General features: G+C 47.4%; 5 protein-coding genes across 6 annotated transcripts in view; 4 read left to right on the top strand and 1 right to left on the bottom strand.

The window, feature by feature from the left end:
• Nucleotides 1–74: 74 nt before the first annotated feature.
• LOC136192369 (lysyl oxidase homolog 2-like) lies at nucleotides 75–2,471 on the bottom strand. Its single transcript, XM_065980919.1, has 5 exons — nucleotides 1,667–2,471; nucleotides 1,456–1,619; nucleotides 1,240–1,402; nucleotides 875–1,193; nucleotides 75–824 (listed from the first exon to the last, which is right to left on the bottom strand). The coding sequence occupies exons 1-5, from the start codon at nucleotides 2,459–2,461 to the stop codon at nucleotides 187–189; spliced, it is 2,079 nt and encodes a 692-aa protein (XP_065836991.1). The 5' UTR covers nucleotides 2,462–2,471; the 3' UTR covers nucleotides 75–186.
• A 141-nt stretch (nucleotides 2,472–2,612) lies between these two features.
• LOC136192194 (voltage-gated hydrogen channel 1-like) lies at nucleotides 2,613–3,972 on the top strand. Its single transcript, XM_065980716.1, has 10 exons — nucleotides 2,613–2,626; nucleotides 2,674–2,760; nucleotides 2,821–2,954; nucleotides 3,019–3,147; nucleotides 3,216–3,292; nucleotides 3,346–3,399; nucleotides 3,456–3,508; nucleotides 3,562–3,638; nucleotides 3,691–3,785; nucleotides 3,838–3,972. Exons 1-10 carry the CDS (start codon nucleotides 2,613–2,615, stop codon nucleotides 3,970–3,972), a joined length of 855 nt encoding a protein of 284 aa, XP_065836788.1.
• LOC136192371 (ubiquitin-like modifier-activating enzyme ATG7) lies at nucleotides 3,838–7,282 on the top strand. Its single transcript, XM_065980922.1, has 19 exons — nucleotides 3,838–3,960; nucleotides 4,015–4,231; nucleotides 4,335–4,389; nucleotides 4,437–4,548; nucleotides 4,600–4,677; nucleotides 4,726–4,885; nucleotides 4,948–5,042; nucleotides 5,198–5,286; nucleotides 5,348–5,469; nucleotides 5,523–5,610; nucleotides 5,669–5,813; nucleotides 5,873–6,031; nucleotides 6,079–6,136; nucleotides 6,191–6,327; nucleotides 6,381–6,542; nucleotides 6,597–6,797; nucleotides 6,853–6,933; nucleotides 6,990–7,109; nucleotides 7,163–7,282. The coding sequence occupies exons 2-19, from the start codon at nucleotides 4,090–4,092 to the stop codon at nucleotides 7,202–7,204; spliced, it is 2,046 nt and encodes a 681-aa protein (XP_065836994.1). The 5' UTR covers nucleotides 3,838–3,960; nucleotides 4,015–4,089; the 3' UTR covers nucleotides 7,205–7,282.
• Nucleotides 7,283–7,901: 619 nt separating this feature from the next.
• LOC136192376 (stimulator of interferon genes protein 3-like) lies at nucleotides 7,902–10,411 on the top strand. Of its 2 annotated transcripts, none has more exons than XM_065980930.1 (3): nucleotides 7,902–8,031; nucleotides 8,092–9,856; nucleotides 9,910–10,411. In XM_065980930.1, exons 2-3 carry the CDS (start codon nucleotides 8,788–8,790, stop codon nucleotides 10,335–10,337), a joined length of 1,497 nt encoding a protein of 498 aa, XP_065837002.1. In that variant the 5' UTR covers nucleotides 7,902–8,031; nucleotides 8,092–8,787; the 3' UTR covers nucleotides 10,338–10,411. The 2 variants fall into 2 exon arrangements, with proteins under 2 accessions (XP_065837002.1, XP_065837003.1); XM_065980931.1 differs by lacking the exon at nucleotides 7,902–8,031 and having other exon boundaries at nucleotides 8,169–8,194; nucleotides 8,280–9,856.
• The window catches only part of LOC136192193 (heterogeneous nuclear ribonucleoprotein K homolog), a 3,098-nt gene continuing 574 nt past the window's right edge, over nucleotides 10,408–12,931 (top strand). Inside the window, exons 1-15 of the mRNA XM_065980714.1 lie at nucleotides 10,408–10,714; nucleotides 10,772–10,881; nucleotides 10,936–10,959; nucleotides 11,017–11,049; nucleotides 11,307–11,353; nucleotides 11,508–11,586; nucleotides 11,649–11,756; nucleotides 11,806–11,878; nucleotides 11,934–11,989; nucleotides 12,044–12,373; nucleotides 12,430–12,469; nucleotides 12,528–12,583; nucleotides 12,638–12,687; nucleotides 12,748–12,867; nucleotides 12,919–12,928. Coding sequence (XP_065836786.1) covers nucleotides 10,453–10,714; nucleotides 10,772–10,881; nucleotides 10,936–10,959; nucleotides 11,017–11,049; nucleotides 11,307–11,353; nucleotides 11,508–11,586; nucleotides 11,649–11,756; nucleotides 11,806–11,878; nucleotides 11,934–11,989; nucleotides 12,044–12,373; nucleotides 12,430–12,469; nucleotides 12,528–12,583; nucleotides 12,638–12,687; nucleotides 12,748–12,867; nucleotides 12,919–12,928 — 1,398 coding nt within the window. The 5' untranslated portion in view covers nucleotides 10,408–10,452. The remainder of the gene's footprint in view (nucleotides 10,715–10,771; nucleotides 10,882–10,935; nucleotides 10,960–11,016; nucleotides 11,050–11,306; nucleotides 11,354–11,507; nucleotides 11,587–11,648; nucleotides 11,757–11,805; nucleotides 11,879–11,933; nucleotides 11,990–12,043; nucleotides 12,374–12,429; nucleotides 12,470–12,527; nucleotides 12,584–12,637; nucleotides 12,688–12,747; nucleotides 12,868–12,918; nucleotides 12,929–12,931) is intronic.

Below are 12,931 nucleotides of genomic sequence, written 5' to 3'. Positions count from 1 at the left end.
TAGTACGGGAGTGTTCATTTGCATTCTTTTCAGCATTAGTGTCGTCACTAAGCATCCGTAAGCAGACATACATGTGTACCCACCCATACATTCGATTTAATGAATCTGAATCGCGCGAGACTAACAGACAAACTGTGACCACAAAAAGAGAAGATGAATTGCTCATTTCTTCCCTCAAACGAAGTTCTACAATCTCACAAATCCGCAAGATTTCACTTCAATAGAGACGTGATCACCTCTATAGACAAACTCACAATACACCTCGTTGTTGTCGTAGTCGGTTTCGGCGACTTTTCGACGAGGATTCACGTGAATGACAAGCCTATAAGTTCCGTAGCTCAATCCCGTAATATCGACCCATTGACAATCGAGATGCCGACGATAGGAATCGGCGCAATTGACCGATATTCCCTGAGGACCGCCGTTGCAGTAATAGTGATACCTCGGCATCGGTCCCTGATCGAGGCAGTCCGAGTCTTCGAGGCAAAAACTCGCCTTGTGACCTTTCACCTGATGATTACCCTTCAAATCGACAACGTCATACAGAGTAAATTCTTCAAATGAATGATAGTGCTGGTGACATTGATGCCACTGCCAGTCGGTTCGATCGGCATGCGGCTGGAACGGTGCACGCCCCAAGTTGAGAATGCGAGTGGTGAAGCGCAAAATACGTCGATTTGATTGAGAACTCGATGAAGTATTGGACGTGCTGAAACACTTCTCTTCGACAGCGCACGGAAAACTCGACAGTGTAACTTGCTGAACGTAGTAACGAGACAGAGACCGTTCCAGAGCCGAAGGATCAGGAATCAAGTCAGGTAAACCTAACAGAAACTAGAATGAAGATTTCAGTACAAAATCTTATTTCTTTTACCCTTTGCGCAGGACACCCACGCCACGCCACGCACGCACTTGGCCGTTTTGACGCGACCTATAAGCCTGCACTTGCGAAGTTCCGTCTCTTTTCCCGAACACCAGTAGTCTGAATGGAGATGATGGTGGCTGCTGTTGTGGACCGGGAAACTGCGTCCCGCTGCCGCGTAGCCTAGCTCCAATTCTCGGCACACGACATTTGCTTCAGGGCGACTCCAGAACGCACTGCAAAGGGGATACCAGGTTTCGTCATTTAAACGAACGTGAACATATCCGTGCATAGAAGCCGCGTTGCCATCTCTTGAGACGAGGCGAACGTTCTAGGCAGACAAAACGTCAGAGTGGAAATAGAGAAAAGCGCAATACCGTTTCGACTTTCGGCTTATGACAAGTAATTCCGACGTCTTTCCAGTGCGCGCAGCGGTCACGAAAATGATCACTTACAGCTGGATCGCAGTCCAAAAGAGACACTTCATTGCCAGCACAGTAAACGCCTTCCAAAGCAATGTACCCCAAACCCCGACCAAACCTTCATGTGAAAGATATTGCAGTGTCACCGGCTTGTATATGATTGTCACTCACAGCTCGCGTCTAGCTATGCTTTTCACTGTTCCGTAGCCGGCCTGTCGACACGCTGCGTTGGCCGCGTTCATATAGAACGCTTTATCGCACACAGTTCCCCACTTTCCGTTCCTGTTCACTTCGAGTCGTCCCTCCCATGGCCCAATGCCGCCTCGAAGTCGAATCTAATACATATAAGAGCCACGAGATTCGTCAAATCGAGAAAACTTACGAGAGATCGACGGAAGAGAGCTTCGTCCTGTGCTTGCTGAGGGCTTCGTAGAAAATTCACGTTTGAGCATTGCACGTGAGCAAGATCACGCATCGTCGTCCCATTCCGTGCCTTCTCCACCGCCCAGCTGGCAACACGACACTTTGAGAGCGTGTTTTCTCGTCCGGTGCACGCCGGCCGTCTCATCGTCACAGTCCCATTCCAAGGCGTGTCGTCGTCGAGACCGGCGCGCGCTCGCCCGAACGCATAGCCCAGCTGCCCGCACGCGACCCGACTCTCCTCCTCTCCAAACCCCGCCCCGTAGACGGCGGACCACGTGCCGTCGTCGCGCAACAATAGAACGCGTCCTTCCCTCTCGTTCGGACCGTCGACGAGACGAATCGGCACGTCGCCGATATCCTCCACGGGATCCGGCACGAAACATCGAACGCCGGCGTCTTCCAAGTGCGAGCAATCGTGCTGACGCCAGCCGTCGAACGGGCAATCGGCGAGACGCGCCTCCGTTCCGCGGCACGCGACTTCGTCCATGAGGATGGGTCCCGATCCGCGTCCGAAATGGCCTCCTACGTGCGCAATTTCGGCGCGTTCGTAGCCCAGCTGACGGCACACGACGTGGGCGTCGACGAGATTCCAACGATCGTCGCAGACTGTTCCCCAGAAGGGTCGGACGTCAGCTGACGGTGCGTAGCGCACTTCGACGCGACCTTCGTTGTCTCTTCGACCGTCGACGAGTCGTACGTCGTACGCGCTAGCTGAGACGAGAAGAAAGACGTCGATGACAAGGAACACCTGCATAGTTGTTACATACGGGTGTTACACCGAACAGGAAATTTTAATCAGAGTCACGTGAAAGTATTGATACTTGCAAAAATTCTAATTTGATGCTTTTGGTGTTTTTCATCTATGGAGAAAAAGGTTGACAGTTCTGTCGGTATCCCGGACAAACATGGCGGCTAACAAGTACATCTACTCGTACGTTCGCCGTTTCTCCACTATCTGATGCTTAGGGACGATCGCGAAACGGCTGAAAACGAAGCTTATGACGACGACGAAGACATGATCTTGGATCCCGACGCGGAACCGCCCGCCAAAGGGTGAGGAATCGCGTTTTCGACGAAACTTGAATCGAAAACAATCAACTCGCGCTCTCGCAGGTGCAAAGGTCACCGAGAACGAATGCGTCGTTTTCTGACGTACAGTCGACGCTTTCAAATCGCAATCGTCGTACTCGTCGTTCTCGATTGCTTGATCGTCATTATCGAATTGCTGATGGATTTGGGAATCCTCAGTATAAACACATGCATATATATGCACGTACACTTATGCACCGAGCACTTTGTTTATTTTCTTAGTTCGTAATGTATGCGAGAGCAACGATGAATGTCCTGACAAACTTCGCAATGCCACTTGTTATCTGGCTCCCGAAGATGAAGGCCGAACGGTGTGCGGTTATTCGAGTGGGGAAAACACGTGCTTGGAAGGTGAGAGATTGAATTTCCCCCGTTGTCAGTGGCTAATTAATTAATTAATTTATTTATTTTATTTTTAGAAGGAAAAGAGAGTATTAGTCCAGCTGAGGGCATGCACGTTTGTGGGCTCATTGTGCTCAGTCTTTTTCTCGTCGAGGTACGTAAACCACATTCGTAACACGTCTAGAATGCATGTATTTTTATTATTAGATAATCCTGAAGTTGTATTGCATGGATATTTCGTTCTTCAAGCACAAGCTCGAAGTAGGATCTGTCTTTATCCGTTGCATTGCGTGAGCGTTCAAGGTGCTCTGGTCTAGGTTTTCGACGCAATTGTAGTGATAGTGTCATTCGCTTTGGACGTGGCATACAGGTTCATAATTTCAATGAAGCTCTCCCCTTATTTTCTACGTGTGTCCGTTGTAGTGGAAACGAAGATGCTTGGGATGGCGTTGGTCTTCTTATTCTCCTCCGTCTCTGGCGGGTGACCCGCATAATTAACGGTGCGTCGATTGAGTCGGAAGAAAAAGAAGAGATTTTTCGAACGCGTTGTAGGCATCATTATCTCAGTGAAGAAAAAATCAGAAAAGCAAGCGCACGAAATGAGCATTGAAATGGACAAACTCAAAGCAAAAATTGCTGAAATGCAGGCAAGCAAAAAAACGCATCTCATGATTTTGGATCGCTGTACCGTTTGTTTAGGATGAACTGGACCAGATGAAATTTGGAGACGTGCCAAAGAGCTCGTTGTCAGAAGGTATCGAGAAGAAACCTCTTGGCAGCGAAACATTGGCTGAAGATACCATTGTATTGGAACCGCGAAAGGTAATCGAATGAATTTTTTGTGTAATTTTTCTAAAATCGATTTCCCGTGCGCAGGAAAATACTGTTTTATGACGTTGCACGTGTCTCGTGACGTCTTTGTGTTTCTCTAACGTGCGTTACGCGGAAAGCATGGCGGAATTTCGTGCTCTTCTCTTCGCGCCGTTTTCCAGCGTCGTCGATACGGGTTTTTGGCACGAGCTATCGCGACGCAAGCTCGACGTCTACGCGCTCGACGACAAGCCGAAGCCGCTCAACGGCTCCTACGCAAATCGTAAACGATACCTCGCCATTTGCGCTAGCTTACGTCTACTAGCAACGGCGTGCATTGGTTGCACGGGCCTTTTAATTATGTGTCTCCAAGCCTACTCTCTTAGGTGATCCAGCCGGTCTTCCAAGTCGTTTATCGGTCGACTATGACGCTTTTGAGAGGTGCCGTGCACAGATACTATTGCTCGAGTCTCAGCGAGGTCTTGCAGGCTTCCGTCTGGTTGCAACTGCGTTTCTCACGGAACCCTGCTGAATATGAATACTCCGGACGCTTTTAAAAGTGCCGATAAAAGTCAGTTGCTGAATGACGCTGGGAAACGGGTAATTAGGTCATTCATTGTCTTTTTTTATGTTGTTGATTGCTTTCTGCAGATATGGGAATCGATTACTTCGGGAGATGCGGTGAAAAATCCCGGAGTATTGAATCAGTTTCTTCTGCTCAGTTTTGCCGTGAGAGAAAAATCTGTTGCAGGCGAAAGTTTCAAACTCTTTGTATAGGACTTGAAGAAATATCACTTTCTCTATTGGTTTGCCTTTCCTGCATTGTGCCCCGAGGAACCGATTGTAGCGAATGAAGCTCAAAGTCTCGATTCCGTTCTTTCCGTTCCTCAAATGGGGCTCTTGCAATCAGGCTGGGATACTTTGTGCACCACCAATGGTAATGAATGAATGAATTAATTAAACGGCAGTCTGTACATACTGTACAATTTTCTTTTTCAGACCAGAACTTCTTTTTGGTCAGCTACGAAAGTGATTCGGACGTGCGCGTCGCGCCTCTACGAGACTGGGAAGCGTTTACGAAAGATCATTCTCGGGTACGCAATCTTGCTTTAGCAGGGATGATATAGTCAATCTTTATTGAGGGGTATGATATGTCTGTTGTTAATGTAACGTGAGCGCTCTTCTCTTCTTGTTTCTACTGCGTTCATATGTTTTGTTGTACATTATTATTATTATTGTTGTTGTGTAGTTTTTCGTTGGATTTTCCGACCCTTGCACTCTTGAGAAGAATCCGGGATGGCCACTAAGAAACTATTTAGTTCTTTTGGCACATATCTGGTACATATAAGTCATGTGATTTCCTTTTGCGTCGTTCATTTAGATCTTGTCTTTAATTAAGGAAAGGAAAATTTGATAGTATCGACGTTCTGTGCTACAGAGACCGAACGTTGCAGGGAGTTCGCTCTTCGAGCCACAGTCTCGTCCTGAAAGTCAAATTGCCCACGCTTCCTTCGGACGGAAGTACGTCATCAATAACAAAAAAACAGCTCCTGATTTCGCGACATTTTCCTCAGATCTCAAATGCGTCGGCTGGGAAAAGAACAAGAAGCAGAAACTGGGTCCTCGCATAGTCGATCTCAGTTCATCCATGGATCCGTCCAGGTTCGATCGAGCTGATACATTTCACTGTCCAACCGTTGAACTCTTTACGTACTTATAGACTAGCCGAATCGGCCGTAGATTTGAACTTGAAACTGATGCGCTGGCGAATCATACCCAATATCGATCTAGATCTCGTAGCGGGGACCAAGTGTCTTTTGCTGGGCTCGGGAACTCTCGGCTGCAACGTCGCGCGATGTCTGATGGTAATCGTGCGTGGTTCATTATCGGATCGACCTTCTAGCTTTTTTTTGACTTTGTATAGGGCTGGGGTGTCAGAACGATAACTCTCGTTGATAATAGCCGCGTTTCGTACTCCAATCCCGTTCGACAAAGTCTTTTTGTATTCGACGATTGCGTGGAAGGTGGGAAGCCGAAGGGACAGGCGGCGGCCGAGGCTCTTCAGAAGATCTTTCCCGGAATTGTAAGTCGAAGACTTTTGACGTCGTCGAATTAGTGAGGATTGTTCAGAATGCATCTGGTCTCACGCTGTCTATTCCAATGCCGGGGCATTCTGTTAGCTCGGCCGGTAAATGTTTAAATTCTGATGAGAGAATTTTCTAATTTTTGCGTCATTTTTAAGAGGGAGAAATGGAGAGGGTGAAAAAGTCGGTCAAGAAGCTGGAAGAACTGATCGACGCTCACGATGCTATATTCTTACTGATGGACACGAGAGAAAGCCGATGGCTCCCAACCGTTATTGCATCAGCAAAAAGAAAGGTACCACGAGCGAGATAATTATTCTCTGTCGTACGATGACTCCATAATTCTAGTTGGTTATCAATTGTGCTCTCGGCTTTGACACGTTTCTTGTCATGCGTCACGGCGTTCGAGCGGATTCGGCTGAGAAGGCAAGCGCGAGTGGCGGCGAATCGAGAATACCGGGCTCGGACTTGGGCTGCTATTTCTGCAATGACGTGGTCGCCCCAGGAGACGTACGTTCGCCTGAGTACCTTAAGCGCTGTCTCCGAGTTTCGCTTTTTGCTTAGTCGACGAAAGACCGTACATTGGATCAACAATGCACTGTCTCCAGACCCGGCATGTCTATGATGGCCGGAGCACTGGCAGTCGAATTGCTCGTGTCGGTGCTGCAGCATCCGCAAAAGGGTGCGGCCTGTGGGGACACGACTGCCAGAGAAGCTCATTTGGAGGCCGAATTTGAGTCAGCTTTGGGCTTGGTTCCCCATCAGGTATTGCGAGATAGAGGAAAGACTTTAAAAATGCTCTTTGCAAGTCTTACTGTAGATTCGAGGATTTTTGTCACGGTTTTACTCTGTGATGCCAGCGAGTCTTGCTTTTGATAAATGCACCGCCTGCTCGGAACTGGTTAGTTCTGCACGCACACGTCGGGCGATGTGCACGTGACGGGCTTTTTGTAACAGATCTTGTCGAAGTATCTCAACGACGGATTCGACTTTTTGCTGAAAGCTTTCAATTCTCCGACTTTTTTGGAAGAATTGACGGGGCTCGACAGGCTGCTTGCTGACACGGTTGATGACGAGGTAAGTACAGTACTGTCCTTAGAAGAAAATTAGACGAAGCGGTATGAGTTCAGATATGGGCTCTAAGTGACGAGGAAGACAGTGATGTCAACTGAAACGAATTCTGTATTTTTCGCAAGTCATTTCTGCTACATTCTTTCTTTGTACTAAAACGTCTCTTATATATCAGCTAATCAAATAATTATTGTAAGTGTATCAGGAAGGTAAGCTATCCGGGTTCCTTAAGGTATTCAGAAATGGATCGTCGAAACGACTCGGGGTAATCTTCTTCGCTCGTGCTAAGACAACACAGAGCTTCCACCTCGAAAGGTATAACTACATCCGTGCTTGCAAGTACTGGTATGATTTTCAGGTCGTATTTACATCTCTGTGTCAAGAGGTGATAAAATTGGACCTTGCATTCTATGGTATCCTTGTAACTCTGAGATACCAGAATGACAACAACCGAAGCGTTTCGTACCATTTCGCAAAAGTAAGTAGTGGTGCATTTGATTCCAGGTTGTACGTCTTTCCAGAACAGTTTGACCGTGTATTTTTTTCCGCCGCCCTTGAGTGTTCGTACGACATTCCTTTCGGCAGCTTCTTCATCTTCTTCTGCATAGGATACCAAGACGTCAATGCGGTCCTCTGAAGAAACTCTTGCGTTCACCGGGGAATGCCTGACGACTTTCTTCTCTCTTTCGGCTTGACTGGGAGGCAATTTAGTATATCTTTTGATTTCTGCGGAAAGGTTGCTTTTCTCTTTATGCAGAGTGTAGCTGGAAGCGATGTCATCATTTTGTTTCAGCATTCTTTCTAGGTTATTGTAGAACGACGCCAGCTGTTTCTTTCTCTCAACGTCGTCGCGTATTCTCAGCTGACTCATCGCCTTCAAGCACGGCGGATAATCAACCAAGATTCGCCGGGCTTTGCCATTGAACGAGTAGGGGGAGACGCGGCAAAATTCGCGCCAAGGTGGATGAATGTCGTCTAATTTTTTAAGCGGATCATTCTCACTAGAGCTCTCTAAGGATGCAACTATTTGAAGCTTCCTTGTAACGAGCTTCTCCTTGTATCTGTATTGGTCAACTGTCTCTGACAGATAGGTGAGAACGTCTTTTAGCCGCGTTGAGTAGTAAACGGCTGCCAAAACGTGTCCAACATCGAATTCCTCTCGCTTTTGCGACATAGGTTCGAGGCATCTGTTGGCACCAGTCACAATGATTCGAACCAGTACGATCGCCGAAAAGATGGAACCGGGAAATTTGAAAGTGTCCGGAAGCGACGGGGGATATAGCACAACAATGAATCCAAAAGCAGCAAGTAGAACAGCAGCCAACCTTGTGCGCTGCGGAACTGGGCACGAATTAGCCATAAGGCGACGACACGAACTGTCATAAACTGAATCCAATTGAGAGGCTTCTTTCGTGACAGTCAGGACGAATTGCGTCGTATTTTCAAAGAAAACCGACACGATTCCAAAGCCTACAGCACTAACTGCGCTGTGCATACTGGTGCAGCCGTTTCTGTATAAAACCAACAGAGGAATGAGGATGAAGGGGAGCCAGACGAGCTTAATTATCCAGTTCCACTTCGTTTTCTCTCTCGAATGAGTTCCTTTCTCGACGTCTTTCATTGAAGTTGGGTGACCTAACGTACTCTAAGATTGTTGAAACGGAAAGCCTCATCGATTTATCTCATGAGTGGTTTACGAGACGTTTTTGCTAACTACGAGTCGACCCTTAGCGAAAATAATGGATATGGAAGACTTCCAGAAGAAAGGAGAAATAGGCACATTGTCTTGGCGGTTGCCTTGGCATTAGGCGCATTTCTTGTCTTCTTTCGTGACAGCTTCGCGCCACTGAACTTTCCACGTCTTGTTTGTGTTGCGAGTCTCGTCATTTTTTCGGTGGCGGTCGGGTACCTACTTGAGGGCCTGTGCATATTCGGAGAGGAACTTTTTCACGTCAATACAAGACATTTTGGGAAATTCAAGCAATCGTTCAGGGCGTCTCTGCACTTACGAGACGTGCGAGTGCTTGTTTGCTGCCTCGTTCTGCCTCTCTTTCTGTTGGCGTACTTTGACGCGGTGGCTTCGTCTCTATCGTTTGATTTGATGGCTGCTTTTGCGTTGGCCACGTTCTCTTTTCCCCTTGTCACCTTTTTCCTTAGAGGAAGTGTATTTGGCCTACACGACGAAGGTGACCAGAGTCGTAATAGTGGTCGTGGTCTTGCATGGGCCTACTATTGCGGTTTTCTAAAATATGTTATTGAAGTATATGAAGAATCATTGGAGAGGAGTCAGTGGGGCCAGGAAAAAGGGCGAATGAAGTGCTTTTATGTATTTATTCCTAAAAATTGCGTCATATCCAATTCATTTGCAGAAGCTGATGAGAATATTAAGCACGAAGGCAGATTTGAAATTTTTTCCAAAACTCGAGCAGGTGTAAAAGAAAGACGATATACTTGCAGCATGTATTCTACCCAAGTCAAAAACAAAACGTTCTTTTTTCACATGGAATATCCAGCTATACTAAAAACTCTGAATGACATGACTCAAGATGACGATTCCCTCATGGATTCTGATTTGCGCGCAACAGAAGTCAACGAGTTTTATTTAACACTCAAGGCAATACTGGAAAACTCTACTGTATGCAAATTGATTCCCTTCTCGGGTGATACATCGAGAGATTCAATTAGTGGCATTTTAAAGCAATTGGTAATGGATACTGTCATAGGCACAGATGAAATGCACGCACAAAATATTGGTAAAAGTGAAACTTTATGTATCTTTTTATATATTTCTATTGGTCACTTTTAGGACCTACTTTGACGACGTACAAGTACAGCAGTTTTGTTATTTTTGATTCGGCTGACAAAGCCTTTATTGAGAAGCATGTAATCGAACCCTTAGAAGCTAAGGGTTTTCGACTGTGCTTGCCTAGTCGCAACCTAATAGGGGGAAAGGATTTTTGCGAAACCGTTGAGATGGGTGTTGAAGAAAGCCGCCACATGATCATTGCATTTAGTTCAACTTTCCTGAGAAACAGGAAAGATGACATGAAATTTATTATCGAAATCGCGTTCAAACAAGAAGAAACAAAACGAAATTTTGCAGTTCCTATTTCAGTCGGTTCGTGTGACATTCCTAACGTTTGGGCACAATATCCAACCATACTAGATTTTTTTTCACATCAAAGTCAGAGATCAAAATCAACGAATCGTCTAATTCAAGCGTTGCAAGCATGATTTCAGTGTTCATTAATAACTAATTTTTTTTGTAAAGAAGAGTTATTTGGCGGAGTCGCATCCGGGCAATTGTAAGCACGCGTTTAGGAAATTCTTCGTTCTCTTGCGCCCAATCATGAGCTATCAGCCGCCACAACCCGACGCACATCCATCAACAGATCGACCGCCGGCCCTGCTCGATCAGGTTCCCCAAGGGGGACCCGTCGCACCACTCAGACAAGACCTGCGCGACGTAAACGTTTCGACGTCGCACAATCCGCTCCCGCTGCCGCAACCACAACCGCATCAGCAGCCTCCAGCGACACTGTCGCCGCTTCAGCAACGACCGCCGCCCCGCAATTTCGGAGACAAGCAGAGTCGCTGGGGCCCCCCGGGAGGTAAAAAGCGAAAAGAGAACGTCCACGGAGGGAATAAGGGGTCCGGGATGTGCACAGATCGACGTCGTCCTCATGGAGGCGGCGGCGGCCCCCCGCCGAAGCGTCGCGAGGAGTTTCGCTATCCGCAAAGCGGTGAAGTCTACTTGCGCTTTCTCATCAACAGCCGCGTAAGATTCATCGACGTTGTAGTAGTAGTAGTCGTACTGTATCTCACATTATAGGACGGCGGTGGAATCATAGGAAAGGTCTTTAGATACATATGTGCCTTGGCTTAGATTTCTGTATTCCGGGGCGATTTTTAGGGCGGTCAGAATATTAAGAGAATGCGAGAGCAGGTTAGCTGGGGGTCCGAGGTGTATCCCATGTGATGCGCGCCGATTTTATAGTCACCTCTCTCCTCCTGATGTGGCGGTTGTCGTGTGGTGGTGGTGGGATCCCTAACCATATTTCTTTTTTTTTTCTCCTCTCTCTCTATCTCTTTCCTCCTCCTCCTCCTCCTCGGATTTTGTGATCCCTCTGCCCGGCTTGGTCTCTGACGCAAATTCCTGTCTCTCTCTTTCCGCCCCTCTTCTTCTCTTCCCTGTTTGCGAAGTACAAGGCCCACGTTAACCTCCCTGACTCCTACGGTGCGCCGGAGCGGTACGTGAGACCTGATAAATAGGACTGCAATTTATAAATAGGGTGGTGATCTCTTATAGATTAGTTACAGTACTGAGTAGCTAGCTGATGAGATTGACGTCGAATTGGATTGCAGATCCTCACTAATTGAAACTTCTCGTCTTTCGTTTTGTAGAATTCTCACTGTGGCTCACAACGAGAGCAAAGTCGTGCTTGATATCATGGGAGAAATCATACCCAAGCTCGAGATGCCGGTATCAAAATTTAATTAAATTTATATATCTTCATTTAATTTTTTCTGCCGCGCGCGCCGAAGGATCGACGCGACGGGACCGGTAAACACGAGGTTCAGCTTCTCGTGCCTCAAGACCAAGTGGGAAGCGTCATTGGACGTGCCGGCTTCAGAATCAATGAACTGCGAGAGGTTTGAGAAGACTGGGACAGAATGCCAGTTTCCAACCTGTCTCTGATAGAAAACCGGTGCCTTTATTAAAGTCTTCTCCGATCCCATGCCGGGATCGACCGAGAGACTTGTCAATTTGCAAGGTAAGAATAACAGGCTTTGAATTGAAAAATCGTTTATCAGAAATAATGCATACAGGAGCCCTTCCCCAAATCATAGCCGGAATCCAAAGAATAATTCTAATCCTTCAGGAGGTAAGCTAGCATAATTTAAATATTTGTCTATTTCGTTTATTCGTTCTCGTATAGTCGCCAGCGAGAGTCGAAACGATGTACTACCAGCCCGGCGTGATCATGGACGGTCCCGCTCCTTATCCAGAATACTTTGACTACGACTACCCTCCGCCTCACATGCCACCGCCGCACCACCACCACGGTCCCGACATGGGCGGACCGCCGCCGCTGCCGCCACATCATCACCATCATCATCATCAGTTTGCACCGCCGCCGCCGCCTGGACCGCCGCTGCACGGTCGCGCTCCCTTTGACGATCATCTCTACCGCGATCAACCGCCTCATGATGGTCCGCCTGGAATGCCTCCCCATCGAAAGCCTCCCGGCGGTGCCCACGGCATGCCGGTACGTTGAAAGATTCGTTTTCTTTTCTCGGGCGTTTAGTCGTTTCTTTTCTTCAGCCGCCCATGCCACGTCAAGCCTATTCTGGATTTGGACCTGGTCTGTTGCGGAGCTCTTAGCGTCGTGTTATGTACAAACGTTTCTTTGTTCTTAACAGACTTTGTTCCCACTGGGCCTGGAGTGACGACGCAACAAGTGACGATACCCAATGAGGTTTGCTTTGCGTAATCAATGACAAATCATTTCCTTTATTTTTGAGTGTTTTAGCTTGCTGGTGCCATCATTGGAAGAGGTGGCGAGAGAATTAGGCAGACGAGGTAACACTAGTCCGTCCGTCTTTTTCTCCCTCCTGTTTTGCAGTCCTCGCACGTTCCTAGGCAACAATCAAACTGTGGCATCAAAATGGATCCATCCAAAGACGATTTGAACGATAGGATCATCACCATTACCGGCACGCCGGAATCAATTGTCGTCGCTCAGCGTATCATGCAGACGAAGTGAGAATTTGAAAGAGTTTACTGACGTCACCTGCCACGACCTGTTTCTAGCGTTCGAGCTGCT

This window comes from Oscarella lobularis, chromosome 10, assembly GCF_947507565.1.
Source record: "Oscarella lobularis chromosome 10, ooOscLobu1.1, whole genome shotgun sequence".
NCBI classification, from domain to species: domain Eukaryota; kingdom Metazoa; phylum Porifera; class Homoscleromorpha; order Homosclerophorida; family Oscarellidae; genus Oscarella; species Oscarella lobularis.
The sequence above is the reverse complement of the archived record's forward strand: the minus strand, read 5'-3'. Positions and strand labels throughout refer to the sequence as shown.